General features: G+C 19.9%; 4 protein-coding genes across 4 annotated transcripts; all 4 read right to left on the bottom strand. All coding sequences in view use genetic code 6, as the record gives it.

The window, feature by feature from the left end:
• Positions 1–174: 174 nt before the first annotated feature.
• On the bottom strand, positions 175–3,192 carry TTHERM_00815110 (tetratricopeptide repeat protein; the record flags this gene model as incomplete). The annotated part of the gene is made up of 1 exon (XM_001016119.3): positions 175–3,192. One exon carries the CDS (start codon positions 3,190–3,192, stop codon positions 175–177), a length of 3,018 nt encoding a protein of 1,005 aa, XP_001016119.3.
• Positions 3,193–6,399: 3,207 nt separating this feature from the next.
• Positions 6,400–9,567, bottom strand: TTHERM_00815100 (tetratricopeptide repeat protein; the record flags this gene model as incomplete). The annotated part of the gene is made up of 1 exon (XM_001016118.3): positions 6,400–9,567. The coding sequence occupies exon 1, from the start codon at positions 9,517–9,519 to the stop codon at positions 6,400–6,402; it is 3,120 nt and encodes a 1,039-aa protein (XP_001016118.2). The 5' UTR covers positions 9,520–9,567.
• Positions 9,568–16,123: 6,556 nt separating this feature from the next.
• On the bottom strand, positions 16,124–17,877 carry TTHERM_00815090 (kinase domain protein; the record flags this gene model as incomplete). Its single annotated transcript, XM_001016117.2, has 7 exons — positions 16,124–16,470; positions 16,558–16,576; positions 16,637–16,759; positions 16,828–16,886; positions 16,943–17,119; positions 17,207–17,548; positions 17,739–17,877. 7 exons carry the CDS (start codon positions 17,875–17,877, stop codon positions 16,124–16,126), a joined length of 1,206 nt encoding a protein of 401 aa, XP_001016117.2.
• A 1,745-nt stretch (positions 17,878–19,622) lies between these two features.
• TTHERM_000815089 (hypothetical protein) lies at positions 19,623–20,175 on the bottom strand (the record flags this gene model as incomplete). Its single annotated transcript, XM_012797653.1, has 3 exons — positions 19,623–19,769; positions 19,861–20,027; positions 20,146–20,175. Coding segments are annotated over 3 exons (339 nt in total), but the record flags the coding sequence as incomplete, so codon positions are not given.
• Between the last annotated feature and the right edge of the window lie 831 nt (positions 20,176–21,006).

Here is a 21,006-nt window from a genome sequence, read left to right as displayed (position 1 = left end):
CAAACATTAAAATGATTAAATTAGTTATTTATTTATGAATTTAATTTATTTTATCAACAAAAAAAAAAATTTTTTTTACAAAATACAAATGAAAAAGTTGAACAATTAATTATGAAATATATATTTTAACATTAAAAAATTAAATTAAAGTTGAAATTTAATTATTAATGAATTTCATAATAGTTTTTCATAGAAAGTTTTGGCTTCTTCATCCTGCAACTAGCTCAAAAAATTAGGATCAATTTTTAAAACTTTATGGAAATGGTATTTAGCATCTTCGAATTAATTGAATTTCTAAAAAATATAAGCTAATTTAATATGGCAATTTAATTATTGAGGATTTATTGATAAAACCTTTTGATAATATTTTTAGGCTTCAACTGGCTTACAGTTTTTGAAATAGTAATCCCCAAGTTGATATAAAGCTTCTTCAAATTCAGGGTTAATTTCTATAGCCTTTAAGTAGTATTTTTTTGAATCTTCATTCCTTCCAATTTTCTCGTAACAATCTGCTAATTTATAATGAGTTTAGCTATTTTAAGGATTTATTTCTAAAGCTTTTAAGAAACTTTAAATAGATTCTTCTATTTATTGAAATTATACTTATAAAATTCCAATATTTATATATTATTCTTCATCTTTACTTATCTTTAATTTTAAAAGTTTCTCAAAATAATATTTTGCATTTTCTATTTCTCCAGTTCTTATATAACTCTAAATCAAGTGGCAAATCGCTTTAAAGCTATCAGGATTGATCTATAGAGCTTATAAGTAGTATTACTAAGCTTCTGTAAATTTTCCAATATCATCAAAATGACCTCCTAGTAAAATAATTGCTTATAAATTTTCTGGGTTTTTTTCTAAGAATTCAATAAGAAATGGCTAAATCTCTTAAGAAATGTTGCACTTATAGTAAATATGTATTAATTTTAACAAACTTTCTTCTGATGATGGTTTTAAATTTAAAGCCTTCTGATAATAAAATCTAGCTTCTTCAAATTTTTTAAAGCTTAAATATAAATCTCCTATAAATTTTGGCCATTAAAATTCTTAAGGATCAAATTCAACAGCCTTTAGAAAATTATATTCTGCTTATTTCATTTTATTTTGGTTTAAATAGACTTATCCTAAATAAAAAAATACATTTTATTCTTGAACCTATGCTTGTAAAACTTTCAGGAAATATTATTCTGCATTTTCTAGATTTTCCATTTTTAAATATAAAATTCCTAAATTAAAATTAATTTCATAATCTGAAGGTTTTATTTTTTAAGCAACTAGGTAATATTTTATTGATTCTTCAAGTTTTTAAATTGCAAAATAATATTTTCCAAGTTGAGAATTACACTTAAAGCTATTAGGATTTATTTAATAAGCTTTCGTTAAATAAAATTCAGCTTCTTTTAGCATATTTTAATTCAAATAGATAATTCCTAAATAAATAAATCCATCTTCAGATAATGGTTCTATTTCTAAAGCCTTTTAGAAATATTTTTTTGCAATTTCATCATTTCCCTCATTTTATCTTTCAATATATAAATAAAATAATCCTAAATTTATATTAGTATCAAAATTGTTAGGATCAATATTATAAGCCTTTTTTAAAAACGATTCAGATTCTTTTTCATTTTTTTCATTCATATAAAGTATTCCTAATTACAAGTTCACATACAATAAATTTGGCTACAATTCTAGAACTTTAAAGTAATGTTTTTTGGCATCTTCTGACCTTCCAATTAATTCATAAACAGATCCTAGGTAGAGGCTAGAATAAAAGTTTTTTTCATTTATTTTATCTAAATCTTTTTGGACTTTTAAATTTGTGAATAATTAACTATCAACATTTTATGAAATAAACGACTCAAATTCTATAGGATTATTGTTAAAACCCTTTATGAAACACTTTTAGGCTTCATATTTCCTACCAAACTACAAGTAAAAATTTCCTAATTAGGCATATTCTTTTACTGATTACGGTTTGATTACAAAAGCCTTTTAGAATTACTCTTTAGCCTCTTCTACTTTTCCAACTAAGTCTAAAGAAAATCCTAAGTAAAAATTAGCTTCGAAGCATTAAGGAATAATTTCTAAAACCTTTTAGAAACAACAAATTGCGTCTTCTTATTTATTATCACCTTAATACAAACACCCTAAATAAAAAGCTGAATCTAAATCTTTAGGATTAATTTTTTAAACTTTTAAAAAATATTTATAAGCTTTTTCTTTCTTCTTTAAATTATAATAAATCAATCCTAGAGAAAAGCACACGTCTGCTGATTATGGTTCAATTTCGAGAGCCTAAAGAAAGCAAATTTCAGATTCTTTTAATTACTTTAGTTGTAAGTAAGCTTCCCCAAGAACATAGTTGGTGTTAAAGTGTTATGGATATTTTTCTTTATATTTCAGTAGATATTTTATTGACTCTTGAAATTATTTTGCTTAACAAAAGAGTAAACCTAGATTATAATTTAGTTCACTATCTTAAAAAGGTTGAATTTCATCTGCCTTTTAGAAAAACTAAGCAGCCTCTTTAATTTTTCCTATCTTTTTGTAGAATTTTCCTAACTAAATACAAGATTATTAGTCTTAACTTTTCATTTTTAAAGCTTTCTCATGGCCTTCACAAATAAGAAAGAATTTCTTAGACTTTTCAAGCTATCCAGTTTTTTAATAAAGAACTCCTAACCTATAATTTAAATGCATTTAATTTGAGTTAATTTCTAAAGCTTTCAGTAAATGCTTTTCAGCTTCTAAAAAATTCCCGCTATCTTCATAAATATCTGCTAAAAATTAATGAGCTAAAATGCTATTTGGATCAATTTTGATTGCCTCTTAAAAGCAATTTTTAGCATCTTCAATGATTTTCATTGACTAAAATATTAATCCATAAATAATATGAATTTCAGCTTTTCTTGGTTATTTTTATATATTGATCAAGTATTATTATTTAACACTCTCTTAGGATAAATTTTATAGCTTTAAATTTCTTGATAACAGATTAAGATCAATATTTTTTCTCCCTTCTTAACCTTCTTAAGATATTTTGTAATCTACTACAATAGTCTGATTGAAAGAATTTGTATTTGAGCTAGGTTGCGAAAAGAAATACCTTTAATTCATATACAGTGAATGAAACATAAAAGGTTTTTAGGTCATCTAGCAATTTTTAAACAGCTTAACTAATTTTCTCATTTTCCTAGTTTTTTTGAATAAATTTTTTCTTTTAATTAATTATTATTAATTGATTTTTAAAAATCAGATATTTATTTGTAGCAAGATTTTCAGAAAAGTTAATTTCTGACTAATTTTTTGTAGCAAAAACAAAAAATTTTTTCTAATAAATAAATCCCTCAAAATTCAATTTTTGAAAAGTATTAAAATTGATTGATTAATTATCAAATAATGACGATGGGTAGAATTGAATGTCAGTATTTTTCTGATGTCCATTAATATTTTATAAATCTAAATATGATTAGTGATTTAATTCGATTCTTTCTTCCCTTTTTATTATTTATATATTAAAGCGTACTTCAAATTAATCAAACAAGAAATAAATAACAAAGTTAAAATATTTAGATAGTATAAAATATAAAAATAGAATATTTTAAAATTAATTTTTTATTCTAAAGTTTAAATATAAACTATTTTTAATAATAGATAGAATTAAGAGATCTATCTTTATTTTTTATGGTAAAAAAATATAAAATATAAATTCTGAAGAAAATTGGAAATTTATTGCTAGATTGATTGGTTTTTAAGAAGAAGAAAAACAAATCTATAATAAAATTTAGCTTAATTTAATTAATTTGTAGTTTAAATCAGTGTGATCAAAGTCAATTATCTTTTAATTTAAATATTTGAAAAGAACAGATTTATATATAGCTAAAAAGAAACCTCTAAATTGTATAAATATAAAAACTAACACTTTAGCATTAATTTTTTTATTTTATTTAGTACCTATCTTAGTATAAAATATTTAAATACTAAAAATGAGATCTTAATTATTTACTGTTTGTTATAATATTATAAAAAAATAAATATTGAAAAGAATACTGAATATGTTATAAAAAGTAACATCCACACCTAATTTTTCACTTTTAAAATTGAAAGTATATATAGCTATTCTCACTCAAATAATTATTTAGCTTGTAAGAAATATTATTTATTTGATTATATTCCTATTAATAATATTTCTTAGTTTTTTAAATGTTTATTTTTGTTAAAACTGGTGTAAATTAATTAATTTGCAATTAGAATAAACAAGTAAAATTTTATTTACAGAAATTATTAATATTATATATAGCATCTTAGATCATAATATCAATAAAATTTATAATTGACTGTTTTTCAATCATCTTTCGAATCATTAGTCAACATAAGATGATATCATATATCATGTTAACTAATACAAAGAAAAAAAGCAACTTACAAAACAACTAGTAAAATGAAAAATCTTAGTCCTCATTTATTTCATCATTTAAACAGCAAAAAAGCAAAAAGGACAAAATTTCTAACTTTAAATAAATATTCACAAATACATTTAACTTTTAAATCCTAAATTTTTATATCCTGAATTAAATTTACCATTTTTATTTATAATAATAACATATCTGCAAATTATATTAGGAATCTAATCTAATTTGGGATTATAAAATATAATAGCAAAGCAAAAGTATAATTTTAATCTTGAAATTTAAAATATAGATAATAGAATTAACGAATATTAGAAGCAATATTCTTTAACCATTTTTATTCTCAGAAAGAATTAAATTCCTATTAAAAATAACCAGAAGTTAGATCAAATAAAGAATTATTTTTAAAAAGCAGCTGTTCCTCACAGCAGTAAATAGTAAAAAATCAAACCCAAAAGTTTTTCTTTTTCTTTAAAAATTTATCAATAAATAAAATTTATTTTTAATAAAACACCACTACATGTAACTAAATAGATTATTTGAATGTTAAGAATCAAATAACTTACTTAAGAAATATACAAAATATAACACGTTTTTCTGCCTTAAACTGACTCTATGTAAGAAACTAACTCTAAATAATTTATCTATTTAACTGATAAAATGTCTTCAAAATCTAAACTATTAACTTTTTACTGCTTTAAATACTTTTCGTATTATCTTATTTACTCAAAAATAAATTCTCATCTATTTATATCATAAAAATTTTATATAATAATATATGCAGTTATTAGTTATAGCATATGTAGCAATTATATATTCTATCAAAAGATTATGAGAAGGAAAATTTGATTTGAAAAATAATCTAATAACTAACTATTATTGTAATTTCTTGATAAAAATATCCCTCGTAGATCCGATCCGAGAACAGAGTCTAAAATTTTGAAACATTATATGTTTTTTCACAAAAATAATATTTAATAATTGAATTTTATTTTATTTTACAGTATTCTTTATAAAATTATTTTTAAAAATAAAAAAAAATACAAGTAAAAAACGAATAAAAAAATACAAAAAAAAAGGAATAAAAAGAACAAAAAAAATTAATTCCAAAAAAAATTATAGCTAAAAGGCACTTTTCCTATTTATGCTAAATACACAAAATTATTTTCCTGATATATTTCTAAAAACTCTAATAAATATTAAAATCATATAAAATTTGATATTATTAATTTAAGATATTTAATTTTAGCTTTGAAAGTAAATAAATCCAAATTCATCACTAGATTCATAAATTTGTTAACTTAATTTATTTAATATATCATCTCTAATATCTATCTAGTGGATCAGAGTATCTTTGTTTAAATAATTAAATTGAAAAATACTAGAAATATAATTAACGATACCTTATTCATAAATTTGCATGAAATCAAAACAAGGAATTATTAATGAGATAATTTCTACATTTTTTATGTCTTCAGCTTTTGATCTTATTGAGACAGTTTTACACAAATTTGATTTATTTATAAGTTTAATTTATTTTATGATTGCTTATTTTATTTTACTTTATCATGTAATTATTCTTGATAATTCTTTAAAATTAATTTAAAAATAAATTAATATTTTATTCATTTTATTTAAATTCGAAAAAAAATTATTCAATTGTGTTTTTTCATTATTATTCCATTTTATAAAGCAAATAAATTATCTTTTTGAGCTTAAAAATGAAAATATTTTCATTAGGTTTTTTAAAAATATAACACTAAAGGAAAAAATTATAAATGAAATAAATGATGTTCCAAAAAAATTAGAAAATTTATTTATTACAAATAAAAAAGTTAAATGATTAAATTAGTTATTTTTTTAGAATTTAATTTAACAAAAAAAAATCATTTTTATATAATACAAATATAAAACGGAGAAAAAATATGAAATGTATATTTTAGTATTAAAAAATTAAATGAAAGCTAAATTTAATTAGTAATGAGTTTCATAATAGTTTTTCAAAGAAATTTTTGGCTTCTTTATCCTACAAGATTTCAGTTATAAGCTTAGGATCAATTTTTAAAGCCTGCTGGAAATATGATTTTGCATCTTCTAATTAATTCAATTCCAAATAAATATATGCTAATTTAATATCACAATTTAATTCTCGAGGATTATTCATTGATAAAACCTTTTTAAAATATTTTTAGGCTTCAACTGGTATATTATTATTGCTATTGTCACCAACATCTTGTAAAGCTTATTCAGATTCAGGATACATTTTAAAAGCCTTGAAGTAGCTTTTTTTTGCCTCTTCATTTCTTCCAATTTACATGTAAGATTTTGCTAATTTATAGTGAGCTTAGCTATTTTAAGGATTTATTTCTAAAGCTTTCAAGAAACTTTAAATAGATTCTTCTATCATTTAAAATTATACTTAAAATGTACCAATACTAATATATTCTTCATCTTTACTTATCTTTAATTTTAAAAGTTTCTCAAAATAAGATTTTGCATTTTCTATTTCTCCAGTAGTAATATAATTCTAAATCAAGTGGCAAATCGTAATAAAGTTATCAGGATTGATCTATAGAGCTTACAAGTAGTATTACTTAGCTTCTGTAAATTTTCCTATATTTTCATAATAACCTCCTATTAAAGTAAATGCATATTAATTTTCTGGGTTTTTTTCTAAGAATTCAAAAAGAAACTGCTAAATCTCTTAAGTACTGCTGCACATTTTGTAAACACTTATTAATTTTAAAATTATTTCTTCTGATGATGGTTTTAAATTTAAAGCCTTCTGATAATAAAATCTAGCTTCTTCAAATTTTTCAAAATTACAGTATTAATCTCCAATTTAAAATAAATATTAAAAATTTGTAGGATCAGACTCAATAGTTTTTAAAAAATAATATTCTGCTTATTTCATTTTATTATGTTTTAAAAAGATAGATCCTAAAAAAAGATATATATTTTATTCTTGACCCTATGCTTATGAAGCTTTCAATAAGTATTATTCTGCCTTTTCTAGATTTTCCACATCTAAATATAAAATTCCTAAAAAAAAATTAATTTCAAAATTTGAAGGGTTTATTTTTGATGCTATTAGGTATTGTTTTATTGAATCTTCATATTTTTAAATCGTGAAATAATATCTTCCAAGTAGAATATTACACTCCAAGCTGTTAGGATTAATTTAATAAGCTTTCATCAAATAAAATTCAGCTTCTTTTTTCATATTTTAATTCAAATAGATATCTCCTAATAGTATATATGCCTTTTCACATTATGGTTTAATTTCTAAAGCCTTTTAGGAATATTTTTTTGCAATTTCATAATTTCCTTTTTCATTATATTAAATTCCTAATTAATAATTAATTAAATAATTATCAGGATCGATTTCATAGGCTTTCTAAATATACTAATTAGACTCATTTTCTCTATTATTTTATAAATAAAATAACCCTAATTGTGTATTAGTATCAAAATTGTTAGGATCAATATTATAAGCCTTTTTTAAAAACGATTCAGCTTCTTTTTCATTTTTTTCATTCATGTAAAGTATTCCTAATTACAAGTTCACATTCAATAAATTTGGCTACAATTCTAGAACTTTAAAGTAATGTTTTTTGGCATCTTCTAACCTTCCAATTAATTCATAAACATATCCTAGATAGAGGCTAGAATAAAAATTTTTTTCATTTACTTGATCTAAATCTTTTTGGACTTTTAAATTTGTGAATAATTAAGAATCAACATTTTCTGAAATCAATGACTCAAATTCTTTAGGATTATTGTTAAAACCCATTATGAAACACTATTAGGCTTCATCTTTCCTACCAAACTTCAAGTAAAAAATTCCTAATTAGACATATGCTTCTACTGATTACGGTTTGATTTCAAAAGCCTTTTAGAAATACTCTTTAGCCACTTCTACTTTTCCAATTAACTCTAAAGAAAATCCTAATTAAAAATTAGCTTCGAAGCATTAAGGAATAATTTCTAAAACCTTTTAGAAACAATAAATTGCGTCTTCTTATTTATTATCGCTTTAATACAAACACCCTAAATAAAAAGCTGAATCTAAATCTTTAGGATCAGTTTTTTAAACTTTTAAAAAATATTTTTAAGCTTTTTCATTCATCTTTAAATTAAAATAAATCAATCCTAGAGAAAAGCACACGTCTGCTGATTATGGTTAAATTTCGAGAGCCTAAAGAAAGCAAATTTCAGACTCTTTTAATTACTTTAGTTGTAAGTAAGCTTACCCCAGAACATAGTTGGTATTAAAATGTTATGGATATTTTTCTTTATATTTCAGTAGACACTTTATTGACTCTTGAAATTATTTGGTTTAATAAAAGAGTAAACCTATATTGTAATTTAGTTCACTATCTTAAAAAGGTTGAATCTCATCTGCCTTTTAGAAAAACTAAGCAGCCTCTTCAATTTTTCCTATCTTTTTGTAAAATTATCCTAACTAAATCTTAGATTATTAGTCTTAACTTTTCATTTTTAAAGCTTTCTCTTGGCCTTCATAAATAAGAAAGAATGTCTTAGATTTTTCAAGCTACCCAGTTTTTTAATAAAGAACTCCTAACCTATAATTTAAATGAATTTAATTTGAGCTAATTTCTAAAGCTTTCAGTAAATGCTTTTCAGCTTCTGAAAAATTCCAGCTATCTTCATAAATATCTGCTAAACATTAATAAGCTAAAGTGCTATTGGAATCAATTTTTATAGCCTCTTAAAAGCAATTTTTAGCATCTTCAATCATTTTCATTGACTAAAATATTAATCCGTAAAGCATATGAATTTCTGTTGTTCTTGGATATTTTTATATATGAATCAAGTATTTTTATTTAGCACTCTCTTAAGATAAATTTTATAGGTCTAAATTTCTTGATAGCAGATTAAGATCAACTGTTTTTCTCTCATCTTAAGATATTTTGTAATCTACTTCAATATTCTGATTGAAAGAATTTGTATTTGAGCTAGGTTGTGAAAAGAAATACCTTTAATTCATATTCAGTGAATGAAACATAAAAGCTTTTTAGGTTATCTAGCAAAAAGCTTTTTAGGTTATCTAGCAATTTTTAAACAGCTTAACTAATTTTCTCATTTTCCTAGTTTTGAATAAATTTTTTCTTTTAATTAATTATTATTAATTGATTTTTAAAAATCAGATATTTATTTGTAGCAAGATTTTCAGAAAAGTTAATTTCTGACTAATTTTTTGTAGCAAAAACAAAAAATTTTTTCTAATAAATTAATCCCTAAATATTAAATTTTTGAAAAGATATAAATTTATTAATTAATTATCAAATAATAGTGGTGGGTAGAATTGAATGTCAGTATTTTTCTGATGTCCATTAATATTTTATAAATCTAAATATGATTAGTGATTTAATTTAATTAGTTCTTCCCTTTTTATTAACTATATATTAAAGAGTACTTAAAATTAATCAAACAAGAAATAAATAAAAAAATTAAAATATTTAGATAGTATAAAATATAAAAATAGAATATTTTAAAATTAATTTTTTATTCTAAAGTTTTAATATAAACTATTTTTAATAATAGATAGAATTAAGAGATCTATCTTTATTTTTTATGGTAAAAAAATATAAAAAATAAATTCTGAAGAAAATTGGAAATTTATTGATGTATTATTTAGAAGAAGAAAAATATATCAATAATAAAATTTAGCTTAGTTTAATTAATTTGTAGTTTAAATCAGTGTGATCAAAGTCAATTATCGTTTAATTTCAATATTCGAAAATAACATATTTTATATATAGCTAAAAAGAAACTACTAAATTGTTTTAAATTTAAAAAATAATTTAAGTATTAATTTTTTGTTTTTAACATGAGTATAAAATATTTAAAGACTAAAAATGAGATCTTAATTGTTTACTTTTATAACATTAGAAAAACATATTCAGAAGAATACTGAATATGTAATAAAAAGTAATATCACCCACACCTAACTCTTTCTAAATTTTGAAAGTATATATAGCTATGAATAATTATTTGTTTTGTAAGAAATATTTATTTAATTATATTCTAATAAATAATATTTCTTAGCTTTTTAAATGTTTATTTTTTGTTAAAACAAGTGTAAATGAAATTATTAACATTATATATAGTATCTTATATCATTATATTAATAAAATTTATATTTTCCTATTTTTTAATGATTTTTCGAATCATCATAACATATGATGATATAATATATCATATTAACTAATACAAAGCAAGAAAGTAATTTACAAAACAATAAGTAAAATGACAAATCTTAGATTTCATTCATTTTATTATTAAAAAAATAAAAAGGATAAAATTTCTTACTTTAAATAAATATTAACATACAGATTATATTTCACTTTTAAAGCATCAGCTTTTTACATTTTTTTTATTTTTTATTTTTACGTTTAAAAAAAAAAGTTTAAAAATTTAATTAAAACTACAATATATCAAACATAAAAAATAATATCACAAAATCATATTATATTTAATATTTAAATAAAATTTAGGTTATTAATTTCTTGATAACAAACAAATAAAAAAGAGCATCTATCTATCCCTGATTTCTTGAATTCTTTTCCCTGATTCTAACAAATATTGTGTGTAACCTGGCTCTTTTAAAAACAAAAGTAAGTTATAAAATATTTTTGGATAAATAAAATATATATTTAATATCATCTTAATCTTAATTATTTTAATTATATCTTACTTACTCTTCTGCTTCAAATATTTTATAAAAAATTTACCCTTATTTATTCAAATGCTTAGAGAGAAAATAAAAATGATTTCAAATATTTTACTGTCTAATTAAGTGGAAGATATTAATTAATGTTGATTCTTAGTAAATTTATTACCAACTATTTTTGATATTTAAATTGATTGATCTTATTTCAATTTAAGCTATTCAACAATATTACTTCCTATTTTATTTTTTCTATCTTTTTCTTTTTAAATCAATCAGGTATTTTACAATCTAATTTAGAGTTTAAATTAATTATTTTTTTTTAATTGATTGATACTAAATTCTTACTCACTATTTTAGATTTTAGAATTTATTTTTATTTCCTCTTTAAAAGCTTTAAAAACTATTACTATCTATTTTTTTAAATATTAACTTAGATAAATCATCCAAATTAATATAATAAAATTTTACTAGCTGTTTTATTTAATAAAAACTTATATTCCATCTCTTTTATTTATCTTCTACTGATTATTACCACCTATTTATTTTTCATAAAATTATTTAATTTTGAATTAAAAAAATTCGCCGATTTTACTCACTATTTTCAATTTTTATTTTTTTCATCATTTATTTTCTCTTTAAAAATATTAGTTACTAGCTATTTTGAATATGAAAATAATTCACCATTTGTTTACTCATCAAAAATCATTCTATAATGTTAATTACTATCTATTTTATATATGAAAGTTAATTAAGCATCTATTTTCATTCTAATATATTAATTACGAACTATTTTGAATATGAAAGTTAATTCAACATTTATTTTCTCATCAAAAATCATTCTAAAATATTAATTACTCACTAATTTTTGAAAGTAAAAGTAAATTTAGCATTTGTTTTATCATCAAAATTCATTTTGAAATATTATAATTACAGTCTATTTTTATATGAAAATTAATTCAGCATTTTTATTCTCGCCAAAAATCATTCTAAAATGTTAATTACAGTCTATATGAATATTAAATTTAATTCAGTTTTTATTGTCTCATCAAAAATCATTCTAAGATATTTGTTACAACCTATTTTGAATATTAAAGTTAAATCAGTGTTATTTTCGAATTAATATTCTTGCTAAAATATTAATTACGAACTATTTTGAACATTAGAGTTAATTCAGCATTTATTTTCTCATCAAAATCAATTTAAAATATTAATTACAGTCTAATTTAAAGATTAAAGTTTATTCAGCATTATTTTCTCATTAAAAATCATTCTAAAATATTAATTACCGACTAATTTGATTATGAAAGTTAAATCATCATTTTATTTATTTATTTATTTTCTCATCAAAAATAATTTCAAATATTAATTACAAGCTATTTTGAATATAAAAGTTCATAAAACATCTTATGTTGATAAAAATAATTGAATATAACTTTCTTTAAGTGATATAAAAAATTATCAAAGAATGTCTCCTAAAGATGTTCAAAATTACCCACTAATTAATGTAATAAATTTAAATAAGTATTATTTAATCAAAAGTAAATAATTTTTTACAGTCTATTTGAAATATAAAATTTTATTTATAGTTTAAAGGTATGGCCTGAATATTACTTGCTATTTGGATTAATAGAGAGATTTAACTATTTAGAATGTAATCAATTTACAAATTTACACTCTTTATAAATTTAAAAGTTAAGTAAGAGTTTCCAAAGTTAGATGGAATAACTAAATATTTGTACTTGCTTTTTTAAATGTAAAATGAAAACAAATTTGTTTAGAAACACTTTAGTAATAAGGTTACCCACTATTTTAAAATTTAATTTGAATTTTCTAATGATAATTCAATAAACTTTTAACATTCTATATTTTTAGTTTTAATTAATTAACCATCTTGTTCAAAAATTAGTTCAAAAAATTACTGCCTATTAATTTTTTTTAATAAAACAAAAGATAGCTCAAGCCAAGTATATAATAGATCCTTACTTCTTCCTATTTAAATATTTTTTATTAAACTTTTAAAAAGCTAAAATTAAAATTACCAATCGCTTAATTAAAAGTTAAATATATTTTAGGGTTTTCTAATAAAATATAATGTAAATATTATACTCTCTAAAAAAATAAGATAATTTAGAATTTAAGAATGACACTCACTGCACTAAAGATTTACTCCCTTTTTAAAATATTTCGTCATCTTCTATAGTAAAATGATGTAAAAATGCTACTCACTGTTTAAAAAAATAAATTAATAAAGAATAAAAAAAGATAATGAAAGCCTTACTATCTATTTTATTGAAGATATAGCTTGGTAATTGTTTACATCGAAAATTTAAATCTTACAATCTGATTCATAAATTAAATTAATTAATTTCTATTTCATTTTAGTATAAAATGAATCTTTAGTACGTCCTATTCATATTAAATTTAATAAATATTTTAAATCTGATATATTTAATAACATTTACATCCTATTTGATTATTCATTTATTTATTTATTGAATTTAAGCATTAGTTTTCTAAAATAATTTAAATTAGTTACATTCTAATTTTTTACCAATATTGATTAAATAATTCATATTCACTTATTTATTTTAAATAATAATTTACTCCTCTCTATTTAATTTAATTTTTTTAAAAAATCGCCATCACTCCTTAAAAATATTACTCGCTATTTTTAAAGTTAAATTTTATTTATAAATTTCTAAAAGAGTACTTAAGAATATTACTTCCTTATGAATTTTTTAGATTATTCTTATGTTTTCTTAAGTATATTCAAATCTATTTACCAATCTTCCCTAATAACATCGAATTTCTTTCTTATTTTCTAATAAAATTGTTTAAAATTTACTTCCTAATTTAATTTTTTATCACAATACATTCATCTACTTTTATGATAATTTCTGCTAAAATTTACATGCTTTTTATAATTTTAATAGCTTCTTTTTATTTTGAGTATAAAAGGATATTTACATGCTATTTAAAATCATAATTTTATTCACCATCTTGAAATCAATTAATTACTATCTATTTTTTAAACGCACATAATTAAATAATAAAATATCAAATAAATTAATTAATACCCACTAAATTCAAATAAAAAAGCATTTATTTCTCAATCTGGTATTTAAAAACCAAAATATTTATTTTACATCCTTTTAGAATTTTTTATAAATCTTTAAACATTGTCAATAGCTTCAAAACTATTACTTCTTTTTGTTAATACTAAATAAATTGAATAGTATTCTTTTAAAAAAATATTCAAAAGATGATACTCTCTATTATTTTATTTAGAAATTCTTTCGTAAAAAATCCTAAAAATATTCTTTACTGGCTGTTTATTCAATAATTTATTTTATTCACCTACTGCATATCAACAATTTTACACTCTGTTTTGAATATAAAAGTTACTCTAGCAAATATTTTCTCATTAAAAATCATTCTAAAATATTAATTAATTACTTGCTGTTTTTATATGAAAGTTAATTCAGCAATTATTTTCTCATTAAAATAATTCTAAAATTTTAATTACTATCTTTTAAGAAAGTTAATTCAGAATTTTTTCTCATTTAAATCATTCTAAAATATTAATTACTATCTATTTTCGATATGAAAATTAATTTAGCATTATTCTAAAATAGTTGATTACATTCTATTTTGAATATGAAAGTTAACTCAGCATTTATTTTCCCATCAAAAAATAATTATTAAATATTAATTATTACTAGCTATTTTGATTATCAAAATTAAATTAGCATTTATCTTATCAAAAATTATTATAAAAAAGTAATTACTCGCTATTTTGATATGAAAATTAATTAAGTAAGTGTTTGTTTTCACATCAAAAAATCATTCTAAAATATTTATTACAACCTATTTTGAATATGATAGTTAATTCAGTATTTATTTTCTCATTAATAATCATTCTAAAATATTAATTACTTGCTATTTAGAATACGAAAGTTAATTCAACATTTATTTTCTCATTAAAAATCATTCTAAAATATTAATTGATTACTAACTATTTTGAATATTAAGGATAATTCAGCTATTATTTTCTCATCAAAAATCATTCTAAAATTTTTTACTAGCTTTTTTGAATATAAAAGATAATTAAACAATTATTTTCACATCAAAAATTATTTAATAATTGATTACCTGTTTTTATTTAGATAATAAATTCATAAATTTGAGATAATAAAGTTTACATCCTATTTTGAAAATATAAGTAGACTTAGTATGTTATTTTAAGGAATATATGAGAGATTACAATCTATTTTGGTGAAAGATTTAAATTGAGTAATAGTTAGTGATGATAAAAAATGTGACCCTCTAAAATAATATGAAAGTTAATTAATAATCTTGATATTAGAATTTATTTACTTCCTATTAATATAAAAACAAAAGATTCGGTATTAAATATAAATTAGTTAAAAAAAGCTACTTATTTTTTTGTATACTAAAATAAATTTGAATTAATTAAAAAAAGGAAAAATATTATTAAAGTAAGGTACTTGTTATTTAAAGATGAATTTAAAATAAAAAAAATAAAAATAATTGAAAGATATTATTTTCTAATCAGTTTTAAATGAAAACTTATTTATAAGTGAAAGTTAGTTTTTTTTCATAATAAAGAATGCTGAAAAATAACTTACATGCTTTTAAGTATAAAAAGTAAAATGATTTGTTCTGTTGAAATGATGAACAGTGAATATGTTCTATTTAAATAATATTTTTATTCAGCTCTTTATGTGAAAACATTTGTAAGTACGGTTAATTTTTTTGTATTTCTCCCTAATTTTTTTATTTCTCTAATAAAACTTTTATTTTTTCTTCTAATTAACTAATATTTTCTTTAAGCATGAGATTTGCTTACTATAAATCTGCTATTTTTGCCTCCTTTTTTATTAATTATTTTGAGTAAATTAAGAATAACTTTAGCAAAATTTTGATAAATCACATAAACTATTTTTTGAGTTTCTTCTTTCAACTCTTAGATTAAGCTCTGCTAGTTTTTACTTCAAAAAAACTTAGAAAATATAGTATATTTGAAAAAATCTTCTTACATGATAGGATAAAACTTATTTGATAAATCCTAAACAAACTCAATTTCATTTTCGAGTGAACTAGCGAGCTGTTGAGTATCTCTATCTATCATCTCAATAAGCATATCATCTAACTAAAATTCAAAACAAATAATTCCTTTTAAAACAATTAAAGCTTCTTTAATGGGTAATCTATTTCTTGGGATAAATTAAGTTAATTCATCAATAAGTTGTTTAAGCTATTTGCGATAAACAAAATTTTAAAACTCACTATCATAATTTAGTGGCTTATGCTTATTAAATACTAAGTTGAAATCTATTCCTTAGATAAGAGAATAAATTATATATCCTATTTATTTATTTTAAATTAACTAAATTAAGCCATTAGATTTTTAATTTTATTTAATACCTAAAGAGCATGCTTCGCTCTAATTAATTAATTTACAAAAACAAGATAATTAATATTATTATTTAACTAAAGTATTTACTCTGTTACTAGGTTCTTGTTTTACTTTAACCCCTAATTTTTAATATTCATCGTAATAAACCTTACCTATGATTTTGTCAGTTGGGTCATAGCATTCTGGCGCTTGATAAATAAAGTTTCCCAACTTAAAATTTTTTAATTGAATTAATCAAACTTCTTGTTGTTAATGTGGGTGAAAATATTTATTTATACATATTGATTGGCTGAATAACCAGATTTATCTGTCAGTTTATCTGCTAATCCAAAATCAGCTATAATATTAATTTTATAGAGTGTTAAGTCTTTTTTAGGTTTGTCAATAATTTACAAACAATTGCATTTCCATTGTAGTCAATTAAGATATTGTCCATTTTCAGATCATTAACTAGACAGTTCTTAGAGTGAATATAGTAAAGGCCTTCAGTAATATCTTTAGCATATTTTATTGCTGATATTTCATTCAGTCTTTTGTTTTAGTTCATATCTATGATTTCAGTGAGAGTTCCTTTTTTTTTAATGTTTAATAATTAATTTAAAAATATATTTTTATTTAACAATAAAATAAAATAGATAATAAATTAGTATTTTGTACCCTAACACTCATTTAGAACTAAGTAGATGAACTATTTTCCTTCAAATGAGTCTAAAAGGCTGACTACATAAGGAGATCCTCTACATTGTTCGAGTATATCTATTTCTTATTTCACTTTATTTTAAACATCATCATAAAGATTTCCCTAAATATCTCTCACTTAAACACCTTTGATGGCATATCTCATTTAAGTTTTAGAATCTTTTGCTAACAAGACCAATCCTTGTGCTCCTTACCCTAAAAACCTAAAATCAGAGTAGCCTTTTTCAGTTAATTCGATTTTCATAGTTTAATAAATTGAAGCTTGTTAAGGGTTCAACTTAGGTTCTTTGATGTCAGAAACTTTGGTTTATCAAGTTAAAAATTTGTTAAATTTGGTAAAAAGTGATTAACTAGTTAATTTTTGATTGTTTTAATGATTAAAATTTTTTTAATTTATAAAGGTAGCACTGGTAATCAGAATGCTTCAAGAGATAAAATAATTCTCAGTTGAGCTCATAAAAATATTATTATTGATTTAAATATCATTTACAGACTAGTTCAGGTTTATCAAGCATTTGAACACTTTTATTTCTATACATTTCTTTGAATTTGTTCCTGTTTTGAACATGCAATACCAATTTTTATTTGGCCTCTTAAGATGCGTTTAAATTTTAGCTGATAATATCCATATTTTAATATCGCAATATTTTTATTAATCTAACAAATTTATTTGAATAAATTAATTATATTCCAATAAGCAATATTTCTTAACTTTTTAAATGAATATTTTTTGTTAAAAACTGGTGTAAATTAATTAATTTGAGAATAGAAAATTTAAAAACAAAAATTTTCTAAAACAGAATTTATGAATATGACGTATCACTTGTTTGATTAGTATATCAATTAAATTTAATCTGATTACTTTTCAATTATATTAAAAATGATCATACAATATAAGATGACATCATCTATAAAATTAGTGAATACTAAATAAAAAACAAATCAAACACTCATTTATAAAATAATTAGCAAGTGAAAAATCTTCTTCTTCAAATTTTTCACCATTAAACAGTATAAAACGACAATATTTCTTACTTAAAATAAATGTTTTACATATATATTTCACCTATAAAGGCTAAGCATTTTATATTCTGAATAAAAATAACCATTTTATTTCACAAAAAAAAAATAAGTAAATGATATTTGGAATCTAATTTAGAATTATAAAATATAATAGAAAAGCAAAAGTCTAATTTATAACATAGTTCATCTAATTAATAAAACTTGTTTATAAAATTTCTTACAATTTTTAATTTAAAAGGAGAAAAGTTTATGAATAAAAACAAGATTAGTATTTTACTACTTTTTAAACCAATATTATTTGATCTTTTTAATAAATTCATCTTTAAAATGAAAATATTGTTAATTACTCTGTTAGCTTTTAAATATGAATTTAAATCAACAAAATAAACTTAAAATATACAATATAGAGTTAATGAATATTAGATGGATTTTTCTTAATATTTATGTAAATATTTTTAAAATAATTAAATTTATTAATCGTAGAAAAAAATGAAAAGCTCTTATTTATTCAAATTGTTACCTTTATATTTTGCTACTTTTTCTCATATTGAGATTATATTTATAATTTTTCTAAATTTCTGCTTATTATAATTTTACATTTATTTTTCATTTAAAAAAGTTTTATTAAATATCGAATATAACAAATAATTAATTATAATCTACTTTAAAAGAGTGAGTGAGTTATTAAAAGTAAGTTTTAAATGTATTATCTAAATCTAAATATTTCTATTAAAATATTGTCTAAACATTTTTTAGTTAAAATATTTCTCCATCTATTTTTGTTTTGGTGAGTTCTTTGACCTTTTTACTAATTTTCTTGTTATTTTTGTCAAATTTTTAATCTTACTTTTCAAATTTAATATATACTGTTTTAAGTTTTCGTAGTTTTTATTTCTTATTAATATATTTTCCATATTTTTTATTGATTATAAAAAGTAAATTTTTAAAAAATGTAAATATCCCTATTTCATTTTCTAAAATTCTTCATAATGTTTATTATTATCTTCTAACTAATCAAGTGATATAATTTTTATATAATCAAAAATTTCAATTAAATCTCTTTATGTAAAATTTTATTATTAAATTTTTATATTTAAACTATAAGAGTGCTAGCTAACTTGATAATAAAATTTTTGATTGATAATTTTGACTATATTCTGATATGATTTTTGAGAAAGAAATAATTTTGAAATTTTATTTTATCAATTTAAATAATTAAAAACATAATTTTTCAGTAAATAATATATCTGGATCTACAAAAGTTATATAAAAACACTATTTTTTTTCATGTTTAAAAAAAAAAAAATTTAAAATTGATACTACAATATAGAAACATGAAATTTTATATCACAAAATCATATTATATTTAATATTTCAGTATTATTCAAGTTATTAGTTTCTTGATAGCAAACAAAAAAACAAATAAAAAAGAGTATGTATATCTGGTTTCTTGAATTTTGTTGCCTGATTCTAACAAATTTTATGTGCAGTCTCTATGCTTTAGAAAAATAAATTATTTATGTCAGACAGTTTTTGAAATATTTTATGATAAATTAAAAAAATAATTTAAATTATATTAATTAAGTTACTTTAATTTTTTAATTTATTTTAGATATGTAATAGTCTTATATTACAAATATTTTTATGAAAGTACCCTAATTTATTTGAATACTTAATGAGAAAATAAATATTATATTTACTTTCTATATAAGTTGACTATATTAGTTAATTGTATTCTTCGAAAATTTAGTACCAACTATATTTTATATTTATATTCATTAATTATATTTCAATTTAAGTTATTAAACAATATTTTTTTATATTTTATTTTAATTTTTATATATTTTTCTTATAAAATCGTTTAAATAATTTACAATTCCATTTTAAGTTTAAATTAATTGAAAATACTAAACTTATTATTTATTAAAATTTTTAATCATTTTATTATTTATTTATTTTATATCCACTTTAAAACCTTTCAAAACAATTTTTATCTATTTTTATAATTATTATCTTAGATTATTTATTCAATTTAATATATTAAAAGTTAAATTTCTATAATTAACATAAATATTATATCATAACTCTTTTATTTATTTTCTAGTAATTAATTAAAGATACCACTATTTTATGTAAAATCCTCAATTTTAATAACGATATTCAATTTTATTTATTATTTATTTTCAAATTTAAATATTAACAACTTGTTATTTTGTATATAAAAGTTTATTGAGTATTTATTAACTAAAAAAAATCATTTGATTATATTTGTTATTTATTTCCTATTTTAAGTATTTAAGCTAATTAAATGTATATTTTTAATTACTTCTTATTTTGAATATGAAAGTTAATTCAGTTTTTATTTATTTTCTCATCAAAAATCATTTATAAATATTAATTACTAACTATTTGAATATGAAAGTTAATTCAGTTTTTATTTATTTTCTCTTCAAAAATCATTCCAAAATATTAATTATTTTATATTTTGAATATAAAAGTTAATTCAGTTTTTATTTTCTTATCAAAAATCATTTAAAAATTTTAATTACTGCCTATTTTGGATATGAAAGTTAATTCAGTATTTATTTTCTCATCAAAAATCATTCTAAAATATTAATTACTGCCTATTTTGAAAATGAAAGTTAATTCAGTATTTATTTATTTTCTCATCAAAAATCATTCTAAAATATTAATTACTAACTATTTAGAATATGAAAGTTAATTCAGTTTTTATT

The sequence above is a fragment of the Tetrahymena thermophila genome (genome assembly GCF_000189635.1).
Source record: "Tetrahymena thermophila SB210 genomic scaffold scf_8254646, whole genome shotgun sequence".
Taxonomy (NCBI): Eukaryota; Ciliophora; class Oligohymenophorea; order Hymenostomatida; family Tetrahymenidae; genus Tetrahymena; species Tetrahymena thermophila.
Note: the sequence above shows the minus strand (reverse complement) of the source record. Positions and strands in the feature narration are given on the sequence as shown.